We start from the raw sequence: 23,529 nt of genomic DNA on the forward strand, positions 1-23,529 counted from the left end.
TCATAACAAAACTTGAGTGTCTCTGTCTCTCTCCGCTGCCTCATTTAGGTAATCTTTTTGTCTCTGATGGTGCAGTATGAACTGAAGCACATGGAAACAAGAGAATGAATTTGTCAAATAAGGTTCTTCCTCATCTTACCAGAATGTATCTCTTCTGATCAAAGAATAGACCCTTGTGAATATAAATGTTCTTAAAGTCACAAAAGTACTTAATCCCTCCCCTACTCTCAGGCATGGAAGCATGTTGTCTGCTGCTTTCTCTCTCTTTCTCTACACACACACACACACACACACACTCTCTCTCTCTCTCTCTCGCTCACATTTCTTTACTGAAGATCTTAAAAAGGAACTAAAAATATTGCTTCTTAGTAAGTTTCTTTTTAAGCTTTTATGATGAAAAAATGTAAGTGTATACAAACACAGAGTAAAACTCTCTGTACCATCATCTGTATTCAACAACTGCTCTATCCAGCTCTGGACCCAGCCCTTAACTATACACACTCTCTTAATTGCTAGCTGCTTTGGGGTTCATAGGTGTTGAGAATTAGGTAAAGAAGAGGAGGAAATAAGGGGAAAGGATTGAGGACAGGAATGGGTTCTCTATGGTGTCTACACACTGCTAGAAGTTAATAGAATCAAAGCTTCAGACAGAATGAATCAATATCCCGTAACCATTTTAAGTAGTGTGGATACAACACCTTATATATTTGTGCCAGCATTTAGATATGCACCTGCCTGTAGGCAAGATTGCTGTGTAGACCAGAAGAGGAGCTAAGCATGAGTGGCAGCCCTCACACTCTAGCTTGTGCGCAATAAGGCCAGTCTTAGGGCTCCTTCTTCAGGGGAGATAGCATGTCTGAGAGTATTATGACAGCACGACTATGACACAACCAGCTGAATAGTCCAAAATGGACGAGACACTCAGATCAATACGTGTGAGGTGTGTAGGTTTCAAGCATACTACAAAGACACCCATTAAAACACATTTGTACATGTACGTATAATATATATAATTTGTACACATGCATACGTAGCGACCTCCTTGAAATGGAAAGAAGATTTTCTTATAAATTGGGAAGCTACTTCCAAATTCTGTCATTTAACTGTCTTATAATGTTTATTGAGTTAGTTACCTTGATGCCTCAATACGATACCAATAAGAGTCATCAATAGTCAAATCTGGATACTCTACACGTCCAACTCCAGATCCAACATCCCAGAGGAAGCTTACTTTGCCTTTACGCATTTCTATAGCCAGAAAGTCAATCTGGTTCAGAGAAACACAAAAGCAACAGATATCAGATATCAGATAGCCCAAGGAAGCCAACAGAGTTCTTTTCAAAAGGTGCTATTTATAGATATGTGAAATAATTAGAAGCTTCACAATAAAAATTCCCAAACAATACAATCTATTATTAGGTATGATTAAGTAATGTTTTATTATTGCATCTCTAAGGCAACACAAGTGTCCATACTGCTGAGGCATATGTGTTAATTTAACCAATTTTACTTTTGAAACAAAAGTCTTTTCTCATTCTGGTTCTTGTGGAAGAGACAAAAGAAAATATTTGGAGGTAGAATTCATTATTGTTTTTACCAAGGACACTGATATTTTTAAGGGGTCAGCTGTGATTTTTTTTTTCTTTAGCCCAAGGTTACCTAAAGTGTCTCAAATGAATGACAAGTATTGACTTAAGTAATGACTGGTCTGTTGAAAATTTTATTCATTTTGGAAGATTCTCGTGCATAATGAGTCAAGTGTCCAAATAAAAGGAATGAAAACTTTTGGGGGTCAGTATTGGTAGATAACAACTTCTGGTTTTTCAGTTTGAGTCATAAATTCAGCATGAGTCAAAAGACTTTTCGGTGGTAGGAAAGAAGTACACTATTTGCAATTTCATTCAACATGAAAGTTCATTGTAATTTCTTAGAGACTTTTTAAAACAAAGCTTTATTCCTCTTAGTCCTCCTTCTTAAATAGCCAGATCTGAAAACATAATTCTAAATAAATGCTTGACTACTCATAAATGAAAGCAGATGTGCCTAAATACTGCAAGCAGTTTTCTTTTAAATATTCATTTTTCTTCTAACTTAATTTGACACTTCAGAACTTTGTGAGGTAAGAGTCAGAGGTTTTCAAATCTGAAAGGCTACATCACACAATTTTGGGACCACGTTATTAGGTTCTATACATTTCCCTTACTATGAAGATTAACCTCTGTGTATTCACATATCCAGGAGACTGAAGAAGCTGAACATCAAACTTACAAATTTGGCACTTCCAAGATAAAAAAGGAGGTTGTCAGCAACAGCTGTCTTTACGTTGACAATGATATTATTGTAGCTTCCTTTCTTGATTTCCGGCTTGTATGTTCGAATGCAGTCACCTCCGGAAGACACAGATACTTTGATCTTCAAGGAAAACAAGGTACAAAGAACCAAGACTAAATCTTTCAGCAAGTTTGAAGTACTTCCCAAACAACCCCAAAACCATCATCATCTCTTCTTTGAAGTTATTTTTTTATCATCAAATAGAATCATTAAATGCCCATATGCAGACACCATTATACTCATTAAGGAGGGCACGGACAATCAGCTTCCCACCAGGATTTTGACAATAAGCTGTTCACAGTCCCATATCTTGTTACCATGCTACTCTTTTTCGAAGCATACAACTAACAAATTCTTACCTTCATACCTTCCTCTTTTATGAATGTGGGGACATTTCCAAAAGGTGATTTTATATGACGCTAATGATAATGATCTTCATTAAGGTTGTTTGATGAAATTTTACAATTCAAATTTTGGTGATTCTGGTATCACTTAAAGTAGGACACCATTTTTCTTTCTGTTTTCAAGAGGAAATTACCTACCCTCTCATGTTCTTACAGTTGGAAAAGGCCAAATAGATTTTGTTCTAGATGTTCTGACAATACGAAGACTATTAATCATGCCACTAAGGACATACATTTGAGAATAAATTATACCTTTTTATTAAGTTGCCAGGAAATGAAATGGAAATAATTTTCAATGGTTATCCCTACTAATGTATTTAACAGCTCCTTTTTCTTCTGACTAGTATTTTTAAAATTACTATAAATTGCTAAGAAAGGAATTCCTATGTGAACAGAAATGAAACTGTTCATATAGATTCTTACTTACATTTAGGGAGCCTTTCTTCAACCACAAATAACACTAGTTGATTATATGATTTAATTTCCTTTGCTTCAGGTTTACAATCACAGGGGCATTTTTCAGCATAGCTTGAACTCGGGAAGAAGCTGCTGCTTTGCTCCATGAGTGTGCTCAAAGGAGGAAGCAGAGACAGGGAAAGATGCAAAACTTTCCTTTGCCACTGATTTATAAGCTCAGCTTCAGGAAGCCTCCTCTTGGTTCTCACTAGCAGTGAATTTTCTAGCACTCTGTGCTACTCAAATAGCTTTTGTACTTGGAAGAAAATCTACTGGTTTTATTGCTCCTCCCATGAAGGGTACCGCAGACTCCAGACAAGACAGCCAGTCTCTATATTATGGTGACACAGGAAGCATCTCCAAAAGTCTCATTAGGGAATGGGTATAGGCAGCCCCTGGACTCCTCCCCAAGGGTGGTATAGACTACATTGAAGAGGTGCTGGATGAAAAAACCTTTTTTAAATTTAAATTCAATGAGTTAACATATAGTGTATTATTATTTTCAGAGGCAGAGTTTAGGGAGTCATCAGATGCATATAACACCTAATGATCACTACATCATGTGCCCCCCTTAATGCCTGTCACCCAGTAACCCCATCCCCCACCCACCTCCCCTCCAGCAACCCTCAGTTTGTTTCCTATAATTAAGAGTCTCTTATGGTTAATCTCCCTCCCTGATTTCATCTTATTTTATTTTTCCCTCCTTTCCCCTATGATCCTCTGTTTTGAAAAACAGGTTAAGTTTTAAAAAGAAAGCTAAGGAGGGGTTTATGGTTCTGATGAATATGTAAATTCATATGTGTTTGAAAGCTTCTGGGAATGCAGCAGATCTGTTGCCTTTCCCGCAGACTCTGCAGATGTCATGCATTTGTACATTATTGTTTCATCACCTCATCTGCTAACCGAATTGCATCCTCTGCAAAGGAAACACGCACTGGAAAGAAACAGGGGCCAGCCCAATGGAGCCCAGGATGGTGGCCCAGGGCTAGAATAACCTCAAAGTCTACCGTAGACTGTTTTCCTTGTCCTTGTCTTCCTACTAAGGTTGGAACCCAGACTATAACTCTGGTACCCATAGTGTTTGCTCTGCATTCTGGGGGAGACAGTCTTCCTGGTAAGTGTGGTTCCCCACCAGGAAGTTAGTACTTTACTCGACAAACGATGGGATTTTCCTTCCACATAAGGTGCTGAGAGTCGGTGAATCAAAATGAGTTGCTGGAAATGTGCAACTTGTACTCTGGATGTTCATACTCTAGACTGCATGTGCAGTGAAGGTTGGCAGAACGAGTTACATGGTAGCATAGCAGATATACAAAGGTTATCCAAGGGCCTAGAGATAAAAGTTGTAGAGCAGGGGTGCCTGGGTGGCTCAGTGGGTTGGGCCTCTGCATTAGGCTCCGGTCATGATCTCGGGGTCCTGGGATCAAGCCCTGCATCGGGCTCTCTGCTCAGTGGGAAGCCTGCTTCCTCCTCTCTCTCTCTCTCTCTGCCTACTTGTGATCTCTGTCTGTCAAATAAATAAATAAAATCTTAAAAAAAAAGTTATAGAGCAAAGCAAGAGAAAGATAATATGGTGGGGGGCAGACAGGGGAAATGCTGCTTTCAGATGTTTTTAATATTCAGGAAAAGGTATAGGATATGGTGAGTTTTAGGAATTGGCATCAAGTAAACCAAAACCATCATCAGGAAAGGCCTTGACACTGAGCAAATTCAGTATCTGAAGCAGGGTATAAACATCACTGACATCACAAGATGATCAAGGAGAAGAAGTCAAGGTCTGCCTGGAATTCATGAGCAGAGCCGAGTAGTACATTGAGCTATAGGAGCTATAGGAAATCATATGTAAATTCCTAGTGGGGCTGGCTTAGTAATCAAAAGGAACTGTGTGTGGGGTCTGTTTTATCTTTATTTCACAAATGCTTTATGGGCTTGGCCATTGAGCTGTATTATGGCCAATTTAATCACAACTAACTTTCACAACTAATTTATTTTTGTTTAAAGAATACAGTGTGGGGCGCCTGGATGGCTCAGTTGGTTAAGCATCTGCCTTTGGCTCAGGCCATGATCCCAGGGTCTTGTGATCAAGCCCCATATCAGGCTCCTTGTTCAGTGGGGAACCTGCTTCACACTCTCCTCTCCACTTGTGCTCTCTTTCACTATCTCTGTTGCTCTCTCTCTCTCTCTCCAGTAAATAAATGAAATCTTAAAAAAGAAAAATAATATAATATAATAATACTCCCTGGTTGCTCTTTAGAGAAGAAATAATGAATGTAGGTGGAATACATGACTCTTTGGTAACAGGATTGGTTTCTGCCCTTGCTTGGATACACTTGGTAGAAGTGATAGGGACCTACATGATGGTGTGTTGAAAAGGGGATTACCAAAGTGTGGATGATAGAGCACTGAGTACTGAAGCCAAACTGAACTGATGAAACCGTATCTGAGAATTGAAAGTCTAAGAGAGTAGCCATTTTAAAACGAAGGGTATTTAATGGCAGTAGGAGTTAAAATTAATCTACTTTATGGCATACTTTACATATCTAAAAAATAGGGTTCTCTGAACAAAATGACGTTGTTATGATCTAAATGCCAGCAGTTGATCTTGTAAAGTAGCCTATTGCTCAATTCTTACACATTTATTTGAAAAACTCTCTGGATTTTCTGTTTTCTGGCTTGTGGTTTTGAATATATCCTCAGTACTTGAAAAATTCAAGCAGCCCGCACTGTTGGTCACCAGTCCATACCTACTAATCTCTCCTTTTAAATACCTTGTGTTTTGATTTCTAATTACTGATTCTTAAACAAATTAAAACAGGTAAATCAAAATGCAGTATTTATAAATTTCTCCTGAAGAAGCTGCTAGGACATTTCCCTCTCATGAAAAGGGAATAACTTCTGAAACACAAACATGTCTTAGAATGTTTTGTTCTATCAATTACTGTTATTTCTAATGTGCGCCCTTTGTAGACTTCTAAACAAAAATCACTAAGCCTTGGTTATCTCTAAGGCATTCCTCATACAACACTACCAATGAATCATTATGAACTCAATTAAACATTATTGAGGATCCCATTATTATATCTATTGGATTTTCACTGCATTTCTCTCATCCCGTAACTAGGTCATTTGTTTAAAAAGAGTATCATCTGCTCCATTTCAGAGTCAACAAACTAAAGAAAGCTACTTTCAAAGAAATGTCTTTAATTTCTTGGTCATATTGAATATGTGTCAAGGCCACATCCAGACACTACTCCCAGGCTACAAATACATTTATAAAATCAGGCAAATGTCATCTTAAGTTAGTATAAAACTCACTTGAAAAAAAATTACCTTGCTTACATATTTCTAACATCTTATAAAAAATAAGACACTTTGTTTTAACTTCCTTTTCAAAAGAATGATTGAAAGTTTCCTTGAAAGGCATGGACAAGGGTTACTTTTTGGTATAATTTCTTTATATCTGTCTTTCATTTTATGTTTTGAGACAGGTTTTATGTATTTAACATGCCAGAATTTTCTCTTTCTCCCTGGGGGAGGGAGCACAGAAAACTAAGGAATATATGGCATATTTTTAGATTTCTTTACAAGAAGAAATAATAAGAATGACCAGATTTCCCCACACGATGACTAAGAAAATAAGGCTAAGTGTGTGGTTTTCCAGAGAATATTTATTATTATTGTTTTTTCTTTTTTTTTAAGATTTTATTTATTTATTTGACAGAGATCACAAGTAGGCAGAGAGTCAGGGAGAGAGAGAGGAGGAAGCAGGCTCCCTGCTGAGCAGAGAGCCTGATATAGGCCTCGATCCCAGGACCCTGAGACCATGACCCAAGCTGAAGGCAGAGGCTTTAACCCACTGAACCACCCAGGCGCCCCACTATTACTGTTTTTTTAAATTAACATTGCAAACGATAGGAGTGATATCACAAGCTCTCCCTTTCTCTTGCTACTTCCACCTGTTACAGGTGGGACTCTTATTGAAGTTGTCTTGTTCCTAGTTTCCTCACATTTATACCCCAAACAACTTCCAAATTCATATTAAAAAAACACAGCTCTGAAAATATTACATTTCTTGTTTGAGAACTTTCAGCTTCTCCTCACCAATAAGGTTCATCTCAGGAACCATTCTGGCTAAATGAAATTGCTTACTTCACCATCCAAGGCCTAACAAGACCTGGCCTCCAAGGACCTGGCCTCCAAGGACCTTTCCAGTTCAATGTTCTCTCGACCAGTCATCCTGGAAAACTAGACCACTTGCTCATGAGACGAGCCCGAAACTTCCTTTTCTGTCTGCCTTGGTCATTCTCAGAATGCTCTCCTTCCTTACTCTCCCCATCCAAATCAAGCCCTTCCCCACCCACTCAAGGCCTGGCTCAAATTCTTATCTTTGGGAAATCTTCTGGCCGCTATTAAAGGAATTCTTTTCTTTCAGAACTTTATAGCATTTCCCATCGGTCAGGCAATGTAACACTATTTGGCATTACCTTGGAGTTATTTATGTTCATGTCTTATTTCTTCTATGGTGTTATAAACTATGTAAGTAGAAGTTGCCTTGAATGTAGGAGATGCTTTTTCTACACAGGCTAAATCTTAGCTAAAATCCCAAACCTCAAACTAACATCTATTTCTTTTCACTTTGTGCTTCATATGTACAGTAAGTGTATGTCATCATACTGCCCACTTGGTTTTCAGATTGTAACTCAATATATATGTGTTCTCAACCCTATCTGCTTCTTTCACTTTGAGCTTCTGTACATCATCTTGATGAATTTATCATTTTCTAAATTTCTCCTTAGTCAGGCATGCATTCCTTTTTAAAGTGCACCTTGAACTTATTGTCTTAACCTTGTTTAGAGGTATCAGCTATGTATAAGGAGAAGAAATGATATACTGCTCCTTGGGTCTCATATTCCTGGCCACTACTCAAAAAATTATAAGTTGATGGATTAAGAAAGGGCATTTTTGGTCATTCTAGTTTCAAAGTTGCTCAGAAAATGGAACTTTCGAGACAGAAAACTTGGATATATAAAAAGATTTGCATTTAAACCTGACAATATAAACTGTTATTTTTTCCCTTCTATTTCTAAAGTCACCATGGGATGAAATTTATTAGTTTAGATAAAGTTTCACATTGGTATTTAGCAATTCTACCTGGGTTCACCAGGTTGCTATCTTCTAGAAAGTTCTTCTCTCTTATGAGTTTTGTCTTTTGAAATTTATGGGAAAAAAAAAACAACAACGTTTTTTCCTCCCCTCCCCATCAAATTGCTTCAGGTTAAAGGAAAATAACCAGCGATCAGTCAACAGGATACATTGTGGGGAGGTCATTCTGTCTGGGAATAATACCCCAAATTACAATCAATCACTGATACTGAAAATAAAAAGAGCTTACAGAATTAGCCTGTTTCCGGGCTTGGTTTATCAGTTCCTTTATCTCAGAGATGTTTTTCTTTAGGTTATCCTCAAGTTCCTTGATGGGTTTGAGTTTATCTATCAGACGATCAGCTTCTTGTTCTAGATTTTTCACAGTGGCATCGGCATCTGCAACTGCATTGAAAAAATGAGTGCATACCACACACACACACACACACACACACACACACACACAGACATGAAAATAGTAGTATGCTTCATTAAATAATTGAAAGGCTCTCATCTTATCCACATGATAAAGCAGGGCCATGATTGCAGAAGCGCAGTGTGTGAAGGCAAATGGAAAATTTCAGTTGGGACTCAGGCAAGCCAAACGGAAGGTGTTAGAGACGGAGGACCAACACTCTGGTTTTGTGATTAAGATGAACGTTAGCATGGAAGGTAAAGAATACGATGACCTTAATTCAATGATTAATTTCTAGCTTCAGGCCCAAAGCTTACCTTTATAGAAGTTTAGTCACAGAATCAAGGAATGAACGTGTTTTAAAATGTCACTTCATCTGTCCAAGCCAGAACCGTATTTAAATCAGGGTTCTCACCCCAAATTGATTTTCTTTCTTTTTCTCACGGTCTATCTTTGTATGTCTTATAGAGGGAAGCTATCAAAATGTCTTCTGAAAACATTTCGGTGTTGAACAACCCTTAGACTGAAGGCCAATGTTAAACTTTAATTAAATCTTTCATGCTGCAGTTCATTTTCATTTTGAAGAAGAACGGACTATCCTAATCTCTATATTAGGCTGAACCATATTAAATGGCCATTCTTATGGGTTCAAAAAAAAGTTTGAATATCAATGATTTTCAAAGGGGTTTAACCCTAAAATAACTGAAGGTTATCATTGATCCACAGACTTTCAGCATGAGCTTTTCATAGGAGGGCAAATGACACATGGAAACCAATTACTCTATCTCAAGGATGCTGGTCATCTTACCTAAACTATGCCATTTATTATCTGATTGAGCATGTATTGTTCTGATTTCTGTCATTGTGACTCTGATGAAAAAGGGAAACTGCTTAAGGACCAAGGCTGAGTGCTTTGCTCAGCTATGAACAATCAGCACTCTGGTGGTCAGTGAACTACGGAGAACTAATCCTCATGAAGGAATCAAAGGTGCTCAAAAGGAAGGACATTATGATTTTCGAAGCTTGCTTGCTTGCATATTATTTACTTACTTATTTGGCACACACAGGTAGCATGAATGGGAGAGAGAGAGAGAGAGAATCTTAAGCAGCTATGTATAAGGAGAAGAAATGATATACTGCTCCTTGGGTCTCATATTCCTGGCCACTACTCAAAGCAGAGTAGTGGCAGGGCTTGAACTCAGAGCAGAGCAGAGGCAGGGCTTGAACTCACAGAGACCTGAGATCATGACCTGAGCCAAAATCAAGAGCCAGTTGCTTAATTGAATGACCCACCCAGGAGCCCCGGAAATTATTATTTTTAAACTAGGCTTTGAATTGAGTATTTTGAACTCATGCTTATAAATATGAAAAATACTGTAAGGGTGTTTAAAAGGATATAAGTGTATTATTAAATTTAATTAAAAGAGTTCCTAGATCAAAGCCTGATACGCAGGTTCCTGGGGTCAAAGCTCTTGCTACATAACTGGATATTCAGCAGACATAAAAGCATACCCTTTTGTTCTGTATACTCTTAATAAACCATTTGTCCATTTTTTCCTTCCTTTAATTCCCCAATATTACCCTGGTATTATACAAATTATCCTAGAATTAAGAAAAATATTATTTAGAATTGGATTCATGGGAAAAAGGAAAAGGGTAAAGCAGACTATTTCAGCTTCATCCGAGAATGCATTCTTTCCTTTGAAAGCTCTCATATTCTTATCAAATGTTTCCAAATGAAATCCAAAGGTTTCCTACCTCCCTCCCCTTTCCCCCCACCTTCTATCTTCTGGAGAAGTTGAAGTCTTTTGGAAATTATCTTCTTGGCGGTTTTAAAAATAAAACCTCTGTGATACTGAGTCTGATACTTTCTTAAATAATGCTTTTTAAAAGTTTGTGACTTTATTTTATAGTTATTTGAGTGTATAGAATTTAAAATCACTTTTGAAGATAGATTATGATAATTCAATGTTTTTCTAGAAAATTATCAATCACTTTTAGGCTCTAAAATTCCCTAGCATATTTTGACAAGTACTTTCTTATGTGTTACATTTCCCCCCTGTATCTAATTATAGCTCCTTTAGAACTTTGTCCATTTGTGTTTTATTATTCTTGGGTTAAGTCTGCCAAGCATTAAAAATATTTTATCTTTACACTCCTAAGGATTCACCTCTTGTATTTATCAAGTGTGTTATTTTCCATCTTCTAATTCATCCATTTTTTTTCATCTTATTTTTATTTTGTCTCATTTATAGGGTTGATTACCTAAATTGCTTATTTCAGTGCTGGTTTTAGTAATATAATCACACCCATATTCCACTGAAGACAGCCTTGGTTGTATTTCTCAGGTTTCAATATGTTGGATTTTACTATTATTATTTTCCATTCTGATTTAATTTTTGACTTTGAATTTAAACTATGAGATATTTAAGAGAGAATATTATTATATCCCAATAATTGCTCATTTGGTAAGATCTAATTTTATTAGTTTTATTTTGTGCTTCTCCAGGTATAATTCTCTAGAAGTTGAGAATAATTATTCATAAGAGGGAGGGAAATGAGCATGGGGTGGGGGAGGAAGCGATACAACAACATATACTTAATCTATTTTAATCCTACTGCAAAGGTCTTTTGAACTTCAGTGGCTGAATCTGTGTTCTCAGAAGAATAACAATTCGATTCAGTCTGTAGAAGAATTCTATTTTCCATTTTTCTATTGGTACCATACAGGTATTTCATTGATTTCTATAACATAATTGAAAGCATTTTATATCAAATACATCCATAGCGAACTTTTTGTAAAAAAAAAAAAAAAACTTTTAAAAATATATATAGTATTAATACTGTGACATAAATAATATGTGACATAAATAAAGAATAGCTCTAGAAGGTTAAAGCAATACCCAAACACGGTAACATGCAAAGCTGAAGCATTTGCAATAGGCAGTCAAGCTTAAAGTTACGGAAAAGTATGCCGGTAAACATATACATACTGATTTCTGCAGGTAATTTCATATGGAAGCAAAACAAAAAGAAATGAGAAAATTCATGAGGAAATAGTTTTATGAGTTTTATAAAGCAGTGATTATCAAAAACTGGTACTTTTCACAATAGGTGCTAATTACCAATGCATCCTATTTTAAGTCAAACAACTGTGATTAAATAAAAATCCACAAACACATGTCAGTTAGCAGGCTATTGTTCATACTGAAAGAAACTGTACTAAGATTTCTAATAAGATAGAAAACAGACCCAGTTTAATTATTATTACAGGTAACTATCTCTAGATGGAGTGTAAGATCAAAAAGTTAGAGAAAAATATTATAAAGAGACCACTATTAGTTGAGAATCAATATGAAATTGAATGAAGTAGTGTTTTCAATTGTAAAATAAGAGAATGATATTTATTTTAAAACTTATTTTCACTTGGGGGGCATACATATTGTGATCTGGCATGCATTGGAACCATTTATTTGGATGGAATCTTTGAACGACAGACAGCAGCTATTTCTGAGTTTATATAAGAAAAAATGAAAAAAAAAAAGATTGTATGGCCTTTCTTTTTTTAAGAAATGGCAAAGTATAAATCCTCCCTAGTCCTGAAATGCATGTTATATATGTTTTCACTTTTCCTTGCTCTTTAACGAATCATGCTAGTAGTATTTATTATTTTGTAGCATCGTTAGCTTTTGAGGCAATGGTGCTGAAAAATCAGCACCCGAATTACAGAACATCTAATGTCCATAACTGTTTCTGTTATTACATCCTAGCAACATTTGGATACCCAATGGAAATGTTGGTATATAAACAGAGGGCTAGTCTCTTCAGAGTGACAAGTACAAAAAAATCAAGCATCTCCTTTGGTGAAATCACATACTAAGATATTGTTGCATCACTGCATAAGATGGAAAAAAGATAAAAATCATAATGCTTATTGACTACAGTTAATAATTTAAATTATCATTATATTAAGTTCTACCATATTTTCTCAGTAAATCCTTATTAACTTGATATAATTGAATGAAATATACAAAAGATGTGAAAAAATATTCTTGATAAACTAGATACTTTAATTTCCTGAAAATATTTAAATAATTTAAATATTTACATTTAAATAATAAAATATTAATATTTTTGAATTTTAGTGCGTTTCCGGTTGATAACATTTTAATATCCTGTTCTAACGGGCCTGCTGGTAAGTGTGCTCCTTGACCTCTATGTTCCATGGAACTTCACAAACTCAGAGAATGTAATTTCACAAGCACAGCTGTATTTTCAATTACACTGAAGGATTAAAAAAAAAAGTATGTGGCACCCCTATACCAAAAATCGTGCAGACTTTGAGAATTCCTGGACAAAATGTGGATGAAGAAAGCACTAGAGGGGGCCTGGGGACCTGGATTCTAGCTCTGGAGGTGCAGCCACTCCATTCCTGAGCCCAGTCCATGAGGAGAGCAGACAACATCACTGTGGGGTCTCCTCCTCCTCCTAAGAGTTAGGAGTCTAGGGTCCTTTTATAGTATGAAGAAGCACGGGACATAATCAAAGTGAAAAAGGAGATCTTACTGTTCTTCGAAGGATCTTTTAACACAGCATTTGTTTTGGCTACGCTGTCTGCTAATTGATTGTAGTTTTTCTTCAGGCCATCAAGGTTCTGGTGGAGATCTTTAATCTGTGCCAATACGTCTTTTGCAGTGTCGTTGGCTTGTCTTGCTTTGTCCTTAATGGCTTGCAGTTTAGCAGCTGTGTCTGTTAGCAGGGGAGGGTATGGGGAACAAAGCAAAGGGTCCAGAGTTAGTGGCTTACTCTGTGCCAGTCAAAGGGAGGCTGTGGCTGGCCCACTTCGGGGACACAAGCACAGACGGAAAGGCTGAACTTTGTCTCACTTGATTATAGCAAATGAAGTAATTTTTTAGCTAAATTAAATTTTCTCAGGGACCTTTGCTATGAATACCTGATTAGTTCCTAAGATAGCAAAGTGATTATTCTAAATGTTCATTGTATAAGGGTATACTGTAATTTGCTGCCAAACACATTACAGAGAGAAATTTATCCCCAAGTCATAGTTTCATCAAAAATAGATTTAAGATTTAACTTGAACATTCCAAAAGGTGAATGATGAATGAATGTACTTCAACTTAAAGGTAGAGACTCTGCTGGGTATTTTAGACCATGTGTTTATGTACTTATATTAGTTTTCAGCATTGGAAATTTTCTATTACGTCCTTACTACTGAAGGAGATGACAAGCAATCCTGGACAGTTAGGTTTTTTTTAATATTAAAAAAGTAAAAATCATTAATATTTCCAGTGTTATATTATATAAATGTATGCTTTAATTTACTTGATCATAATTTGTATAAAGACATATACTGAACATATAGGTGCCTACTAGTATGTGTAGATTAATAGTTAAAGCCACAGGCTCTGAAGTTAAACTGTGGAGTTCAAATCTCATACATGCCACTTTTAACAATGGCCTTCAGCATTCTCTTTCATTTCTTAAATTTCACATATGAGTGAATCACATGGTATTTTTCTTTCTCTGACTGACTTATTTCCCTTAGCATGATACTGTGTCTCAGCTTGTTCCCTGTAAAATGGGAAGAACACTATTAATTTTGTAGGATTACTATAAGGATTACATACACTTAACACGCATATTGAGTAAACACTCAATAAACATTAGCAGATTTTGTTATTATCATATCACATTATGAAAATATAAAGGATAGTACTTTCAGGAACTAATACCAAACAATAACTTCAAGTACTTATAATAGGTAAGAAGATATTACAGACATGGTTCAGCTGTTAATGTTTTCAAAGATGAAACATTTAAGGAACTGAACTTTGCCAAGAAAGATGTGCTAATGGTTGCCAGAGGGGAGGGCTGTGGGGAGAGGGGCAGAATGGGTGAAGGAGGGGTTGGGAGATACAGGCTTCCAGTTACAGAATGAGTAAATCATAGAAATAAATCACAGCATAAGGAATATAGTCAATGATCCTGTAATAGTGTCATATCAGGACAGATGGGAGCTACAACTGAGCTTAAGTATAGCATAATCTTATAGACTTGTTGAATCACTATGTTCAGTACTTGAAAATAATGTAACATTGTGTGTCAACCATACTCAACAACAACAAGAAAAAGAAGTAAAGAATGAAGTGGGAAAGGCTCTCCTCTGTCGTGTAGGTATTATAATCACCTGTGAGTTTGTAATAGAACAAAATTGTAGAGAACGGTACCCATGCGATTCTATACTTTCCCATTAACATGAAATTACAAATAATATTATTTATAATAATAAGAAGAATCTTACTAGAAAGAAGATTTCCTGGGCTGACACATGTAAGAAAAGTATATAAGATGGTTATATTTTCCTTTTTGCAACATCTACCAATGGATGTCTCTAGGGTAACAAAGCATAAGATAAATCCGAGGACAGAGAGTATGACTTAGTTTCTCATTCTCACAAAGAAAAACTCACAAGTAAGAAAACCAATATCTAATTTCCTGACAACAGTCCAAGTGTAATGTCAGAAAAGATGATAAACGTTAGAACATTCTTTAATAGTTCAGGTCAACTGACACAGTTAGCAGTGTCCCAAATGCTTACCATTTGGAATGGCTGACAGCTTCCCCAAAGTGTCATTCAAAGCTCTCAGGAGATCCTCATTTCTAACATCTGCATTTTCTAATCTGGTTATTAAGCCATTCAGATAGTCATCATTTTCTGTGAAGGGAAAACAAAAAAGAATGAAACAATTTTAATCATCTCAGAGTTTACACATCTCTGATATGGATACATAATTTCAGATTATTTTAATGTAAGTTTTACAAAATGCGGGAGAATTGATTTAATTCCTTTAATTTATTAGCATCTATCACTACATACATCTCAGACCATAATATAAAACAGGTGTTTATGAAATGACCATTTCACTCTTCAACAAGTTCAATAGCTATGTTTTCCTCTTGGTGTCTGTTATGTATTTGACTTAATTTTATGTTTTTTTTATGGAGAAAAAAACTGCAAAAGAATCAATCTCTTACTGCATTTGTAATGATGTACTCTTGGCATTATTCGCATTAATGTTACTTATTTTAAAAATTTTATCACCAAAATGGATCACAGGATTAGCTTTTAAAAATCTCAAATAGATATGATTGTTAAGTAGAATCTTCTAACTATGGTAAATATCGCATTAATACATAGTTGAAAATGAATGAAAAAACTTCAGTGCATTTCTGATAAAATGTTTTTTTGTTATATATAGAGAACAATATTTTAGAAATTGCTCTCAAATAGGCTTTTCAGAGGTTTTTTTTTCTTGCTACCTTAGCATGATTTCTTTAATGTTAAAAAAAATCACCTATTGGATATAATTCAATATTACAAGTATAAATTTTTCAGCTGTATTCCACTAGTTTTTAACATTGCCAAAACAGATATACCTGTGACACTACATCAATGTGTATCTTCCAGAATGTTCATGAGTTTTTTTTTTTTTAAAGATTTTATTTATTTATCAGAGAGAGAGAGAGGGAGAGAGAGCGAACACAGGCAGACAGAGTGGCAGACAGAGGCAGAGGGAGAAGCAGGCTCCCTGCCGAGCAAGGAGCCCCATGTGGGACTCGATCCCAGGACTCTGGGATCATGACCTGAGCCCAAGGCAGCTGCCCAACCAACTGAGCCACCCAGGCATCCCTGTTCATGAGATCTTTAATTGGAGGTACAGATATGAAAAAAAAAAGATTCTTAAGATCTTTTTCATGAAAACAAACAAGGGACACAATACATATGGTGATACAGAGACAAAAGTTTGTCAGGGTGGGATATGGCGGTGGGCAGGTGGAGAAGAACATACGAGAGAACCCTGATGGTACTTACAGCAGGTAAAAACCAGGAACAGAACAAGCAAGGGAGTTCATGGTGGCGTGAGCACCACCATGGTGGTTGGGCTCATTAAATTGCTTCTTCTGGGCAGATAGTTCTATTCTCTTATTTAAAAGAGTGACTGATTGATTGATTGATCGGTCAATCAATCAATTAACAAACGTCTAAAGCAACCAGAACTGGGGCAACTTGGTATTGTCAACACTAAGACTTGTTCTCATCACTTTCCTGGTACCCAGCTTGGGCAGCAGGAGAGACTAGGTCTCACACAACGGAGCCAGAGTGGTCTCAATTTGCTTGTCCGCATATTCCCCCAGAGGCAGCGCACCTGGCTTCTCAGGGGAACTGAGCAGACCACTGTCAGCTAGAGAAGCATCCCTGCCTTTATCGGCCTTCATCCAGAAAGAATAGCAAAGGGAAAGGAAGATGGATGAAGGATTCTTAGCTATCAGTATTCTGGATGTGAAAAAGAGGACTGAACATATTAATTAATGACCCACTTCATTTCATAGAAGGCTTTTATAGGCAGACAGATTAAAGCACTGTTAAACAATAGTAATGTAAGCACATACTACAGTTTAACACATCTGCCTTTAAGCTCCATGCCAAAGACCTGACATCATTGAAAAACAAAGCATAAAATATCCTAGCAAAGCATGGTTCAAAAACATCAATATGTCCATTTCAGTCACTAAGATGTTATTATTTTCAGTTCTAAGTGCCTCAAAATATATTTTCCAAGTAATTAGATTTTCTCCTCTGTCAATCATGATTCATCTTTCTTCTAATATTTCTGTTATTCTCAGTGTTTGTACTAAAATAAAATCTTTGGATAGGTTACTGAAAGTCTACTTTCAGAGGGAAAGCCAGTCTGATTATGACTGTGATCGCTATATGAATTCCTTGAGAATAAAGGGCTGTTCTTTTGATATTATCTTGGACGTCTTCATCAATTAAGGAAAGGGAACAGTATAAATTTTATTTCTTAGCTTCTTGATTGGATTTGATTTTTTAAATAATGAAGCATTCAAACTGGTCTGGCAAGCAAGATCTTCATGTACAGTGAAAAAAACATTAATTTAAAGGGCATCACTTGGTTTATATTATTTCATGCATTCAAATCGCAAATACTGGCTGAACAGTCAGGCTAATTATTCAGAGGAAAGATTGATCTGAAGAACATTGTTGCTTCTGTCTTTCAAGTTCCAAAGCAGTAATTTTGATCCTCTGCTTTCTGTACTTGGAGATCAGAATGTGAATATTCTGTCCACACTTGGATTTCTAGGTTTCACCTATTAGATTTGGATTCCTTCTTGATGAATCCTCTCCCACACTGTGATGATTTTTTTCTGAAGTAGTTTCTGGAATTTCACAAAGCCAAATCTCAACACTTCATAGCTTTGTCAATAGAATTAGGTGAATAGAAGGCGTGTACAGAAACCTACCATGGATTTCAAAATGGAAAACTTGGGAAATTATTGCAATGAATAGCTCAAAAAAGCAGCCCTCCAAACTCGGCTTTAAATGAAAAGAGATATGAGGCGCAGTGTATCTATAGCTGACATGTAAGGGAGACGGCATTTGGCCTAGTTTGAACTGTAACATGACCAAAGAAACAGAATTATTAATAGTTAAAGAACATCCAACCTGATCCTTTAGTTGTAAATTTTGGAGAACAAGAGAAGGATCCGATTTATAATTCATAGCAACATTTTATAGGATTTCCTCTCACTTCTTCAGCTCTCATACCTAGTAGCTGTAGTTAAGACATTCTCTTTAACTTCTCTCCAGGTATCAAAGCTACACATACACACTTTTTCCACTTTGGTTCTCCCTTTCCCATCCTGTCCTCACATATTAGAACACAAATGTCAATGGGTTCGGCAGATACAGAGCTCGTACAGTTGAGAGTAAGAAGCAGCGCAGTAAGGGCCGACTGTGAACATTCCTGGCGGTATCAGTTCCTCTTGTTTCCCATGCATTGACTGTGCAGGATAGACATACTCAAACTGAAACTCACCAAGGTTGTAAGTCACTGCTACTCAGAGCACATATTTACTCATTTACCATGCCATGCTGATTATGAATTACAGTTCAGTTAAATCAGAGCTGGTAACTTTGAACTATGTTATGTAATATCTCAAAATAAAGCTGTTGTGCCACTTCTTTCATCATCAATAATGTCTTCTTGTACAAAATTCTTGTCGTTAAAACTGTGGTGTGGTGCAATGGACTCCTCGTAAGACTCAGAGGTGGAAAACAAGGTGGGTTCACATGCCATTTCTTTCCCTTTTTACATGTGTAAGATAAAGATAGTGCCTCCCTTCAATGACTGATAGGAGAAACAAATCTGTGGATGTATGAGAAAGTGCTGGATTTACAACAGGCAGTAAATGGTAGCAAAATAATTCACACTGGCTTGAGGATTGCGCTGCTGTATTTACCAGTTTTCAATGATGCTGAAACAGGTTTCAACTAAATATAAGAATGCTTTTTATAGATTTTAATGAAACATTCTCTTTGACTATTGAAACTCATCTAGGGACGCCTGGGTGGCTCAGTTGGTTAAGGGTCTGCTTTCAGCTCAGGTCATGATCTCGGGGTCCTGGGATCGAGCCTTGCGTTGGGCTCCTTGCTCAGTGGGGAGACTGTTTCTCCCTCTGCTGACTGCTCCCCCTGGTTGTGCTCTCTCTCACTATCTCTGTCTCTCAAATAAATAAATAAATAAATAAATAAACAATATCTTTAAAAAATGAAACTCATCTAGTTAAGTTCTTCAAATATAATTTTTATTTTTTGTTTAGGCACAAAACAAATACCTTGAAAGAATCTCTCATTCACAAGGGTGAAATTGATAGAAAGGCTGTTAAATGGGTCTGGTTAAATGGGTCTCCTGCCAAATTGCCATTCAGATAATATTTTGTAGTGAACTCCTTGAATACTGTGACATTTGTCTTATTATGAATTAATACTCTGATGGAATCTTTACCACTTCGGATTTGCTTCTTACCAAAAAATGAAGGAATATCCTCTGTTTAGGATTTCTTTGTAAAAGAAGAATTTAATTCACATAACTTCCATTTGTTACAAATATATTTTGTGTTTTGTTGTCGAGGCACCTTCTGAACTAGAGAACAGATTAAACTCTGCAGCATTTCTCTGTGTAGTTCTGAAGCAGAAGGTTTGAAATAGGCAAAGGATTGGCATGAAGTCACATAAAGTATCTTGATTGTGACCTTCTTGATAATGAGAGATTTCGGCTACACTTGGTTATTCAACCACTTATTCGTTTACCAATCTTGTGTTAGGATCATGACCATCACTGTGCTACCTTCTGGACTATGGCTGAAGCCCCGTGGTTTTGCCCAGCAGAGGGTAAAAGCATTAGCTTTGTAGCCAGACTAATGTGGGTTAAAGTGTTGGTCCCACTATACAAATGTGGTGCATTCAGATTCTTGGTGTTTCTTCAAAGCAAATGATTTTGTTTTAGACATGCGAGGTGGCCAAACTTAAATTATGTAATATGTGTTTGCTTTACACAATTTTCAATTTTATTGTATTATATTATATATTGTCATTTTTGGATAGTTTAAGAACATAAGAGGTACAATTTCCCTCAAGTCACTTTATTATAATTTTTCACCCACCTATGTAGTCCTTTACCTGCTTAATATTTCCAGATCTTTAAATTTCCAAAGAGTCTGTCCCCTAAGTCAACCCCACAACCCAGGGCAGGAACCTGGGACCTTGCTGAAGGAAGGAGTGCTGCTTAAGGAAGGAAGCCAGGCAAAAGTGAGGACTGGATCTGTCCCCAGCCTCCCGTCAATTGACTTGAAGAGACTGCTATGCCCAGTTTTGCCACTCTTTTGTATTCCTAGCCTTATTTCATGACTTTATTCCCAAGCTTCCCTTTCTCCCATTGCTGTCACAAGTTTGGGATGTGTCCTATCTCTCACTGACTTTTCTGCCCAGACACATGCACTAGAGTGGCGGTGCATGGGAATCTCTGAGATCACTTAGTCAGCAGGTTTATAGGGAGGCATGTTTCTGAGAAACCTTGTCCTGATCCCAAATGGCCAAATTTAGTCTTGTTCCTCATGGGGACAGTGCTTGATAGGCCCTCAGTAACCATCAGCTGTTACTGAATATACTCTTCCTTCCTCTAGAGAGATGCTCATAGTGAGAAGTCTGAGGAGAGGAGGGAGAGGGGGCTTCTCTGGAGCAGGATCTCCAAAGACTTAAGACACCAGAATAGAGGGGAATTCTCTCCTCAACAAGTGTAACGAGAAACCAAAATGGACAGACATTGAAACCCACTTATGGTTCCACTGGGATAAGCTCTGAAGCCTGACTGTGGGTCTGTAGACTCATTGCGCTTTGGCCAGCAAGGTATTCTAAAAGAACTTGACAAGTACTGTCTGGTCCAATAGTTTCTACCTTTGTATGTTTGCCACTACTTTGTCACTTTCCATTTTAACTCCTAAACCAACTCCAATCTGGTTTTATTATTTTCAATTTCTTGATTCACACTCCAAAGGAGGTAGTACAGCTCTGTGTGAGGAATCAGCAATATCTGTGGGGAAAGATTCTTTTGTTCTCCAGACTACGGTCAGCTTGGAGATCCAAGCTTGATTTCATTCATTTAGTCCAACATTATTTCTTGTCCATGAAATAGATTTTGTTTGTCTTTCACATGCCAATCTTCATAAAGGCTGATTCTGGCAAACGGTAGTATGTGAAGTCAAAAGGAGTCTATCTTTAATAATGAAAGAAGGCTTTGGGCAAAATTTAACTCTTGCATCATACTTTGTTTTAACATTGCAGTATTCCTGTTTATTTATTTATTTTTCTAATCTAAAATAACAACAGAATCTTACCAGGTTAATCAATGTTACTGTATTAACAACATTCATGAAGGCAGAATCTTTCTCATACACTTGCCTGGACTGAATGATCGAGTGTTTAGAATACCCCAGTATAGAAAAAAAGCACTGATTAATTTGATAAAAGATAATATGTGGAATAATTTTGCTATCGTTCTTCGTGCTGGACTGTACTTCATGTCATGCAATTCACTGAGTCGATGTCTTCGGGTTTAGAAACTGATCTTACTATTTCTTAGAAGTGTCATCCAGTTTATAGAAACATTATCTATTTGTTCCTAAGTGAAATTGCAGGGTCATAGGGAATTGAATGATTTCACTTATTGGGGTGAAGATAGAAATTAGGGCTAAATTGGGAAGCAAATAATATTGAGAAGTTATTCTATATAAAGGTGTAAAACTGTATAATCTTAGTATTCTCAGGTTTCTAATATACCAACCTCTGCTTCATTCCTTGCCTTGTACACATTCCATGAGAACCCCAACTGGCCGTTTGACTGACAAGCTCTCTTGTCAATGGCAAAGGAGCATTAATTCACCTGCTGGTATTAATTCATCTTCTAATTCTCTTGATCATCTATTTGTCCCAAGTTCCATATCCATCAAGGAAATGATTTTTACCTCCATAGACATTCAATCAGTGCAATGCAGACTGGTTTCAAATTTCAACAGCATACAAGGGCAAATTGACTTTTAACAAATGTATGCTCAAAAATTAAAAAGCAAAACAAATTGCTCCTGGCAAGTTCAGACTCCCTCAAGGCAAAGACAGTATAAAACTGGCAGGGAGCAGCACTAAGTCATTCATGACTAAAGCTTGAACTCACCGGATTATACTGAATTGAACCAAATAACAAATTAGAAATATGGAGGGAAGACTGGCCTCACCATTTTTATTCCTTCTAACTCCAGGCACCAAAGAAAGGGAAATGACTAAATCTCTATTTTAATAGCTGCTGTCAAGAGTTTTGCTCTGTAGGGCCTATTTCAGCAGATCCTGGTGGTAATATATGGCATTTCCCTGATTAACAGCCATTTTATAACTTGTGTAATTGGCCACAAATCAGGGGAATGTCATAATGTAGCAAGAAAACATTCCCATCTCCGTCAGAGCCTTGGCTTGGATTTTTGGAGAAATTATTACTTGAGTAGTTTGTGGGTTTTCATTACTTCAAATAATGTACTACCTGAAGTACAAAAAAAGACATTTAAACTAATGAATGTTTCTGTCTCCTAACCCTTTCCACTAGGACTGTCTTTAGATTTCTTTTTTTCTTGGGGAAAACAAAAATCTCTGAAAATGGAATTCTTTCTCCATTTTTATAATGCCAGTATTTTGGGGGAAACAGAGGTGAGGGCAGAGCAAGGAGTGAGGTGAGGTGACTCAGGCCTTCACCTCAGGTATAAAATTTAAAGGGGCACCGAAACAATAATCAAAAATATTTTAATGCAGTATTTAAAAAAAATTAAAATGGATTAAAAAAAAGATCAATGATGAACAAAATAGTAAACTTTTAAATAAAACAGGACTAACCCTGTGCTTGTACAACCTAACCTCACTTACCTCACCTTAATCCTTCCTAGCTCTGGGCAAAGATACCAGATGGGAAGGAGTGGCCCCAAAGTAATGGGATCAACTCAACTTGCCCAGGAGGAAGATAGGTTTTGACTCTACAGTGACTTCAGTTCAGAATAAGAGCAAGCTCCTGCACAAAATTGTGTACACAAGGGTTTTTTTTTTTCCTCCTGTGACACACAGTCCAAAGCATTTTACTATCCAAATACCATCACATGGACAACGGTAGTAGTAATTTCCCATCAGCCTCTATTAGAAACCACAGATAAAGCATGACAAATATAAATGTTTATAAAACTTCTTTTCTTTCTGAAGTTAGTAAAGACCCATATCATTCCATTCTTCTCAAAAATACGCTTCTTGCCTGATTTGAGCCAGTCCCTGTGAAATTAGACCCTAGAAAAACAAAGCTAAAAAGAAGA

General features: G+C 36.7%; 1 protein-coding gene across 5 annotated transcripts in view; it reads right to left on the reverse strand.

The window, feature by feature from the left end:
- Positions 1–23,529, reverse strand: part of LAMA2 (laminin subunit alpha 2) — a 637,158-nt gene that overhangs the window by 68,469 nt on the left and 545,160 nt on the right. For 4 of the 5 annotated variants that reach the window (XM_045066381.1, XM_045066380.1, XM_045066379.1 and 1 more), the window contains 6 exons: positions 15,368–15,484; positions 13,315–13,497; positions 11,742–11,747; positions 8,584–8,738; positions 2,269–2,412; positions 1,134–1,267 (listed from right to left, as the gene is read on the reverse strand). In XM_045066381.1, coding sequence (XP_044922316.1) covers positions 1,134–1,267; positions 2,269–2,412; positions 8,584–8,738; positions 11,742–11,747; positions 13,315–13,497; positions 15,368–15,484 — 739 coding nt within the window. The remainder of the gene's footprint in view (positions 1–1,133; positions 1,268–2,268; positions 2,413–8,583; positions 8,739–11,741; positions 11,748–13,314; positions 13,498–15,367; positions 15,485–23,529) is intronic. The other variant, XM_045066378.1, reaches the window with a different exon arrangement.

The sequence above is a fragment of the Mustela putorius genome, unplaced genomic scaffold (assembly GCF_011764305.1).
Source record: "Mustela putorius furo isolate JIRA1106 unplaced genomic scaffold, ASM1176430v1.1 tig00003863_pilon_pilon_pilon, whole genome shotgun sequence".
Taxonomy (NCBI): Eukaryota; Metazoa; Chordata; class Mammalia; order Carnivora; family Mustelidae; genus Mustela; species Mustela putorius.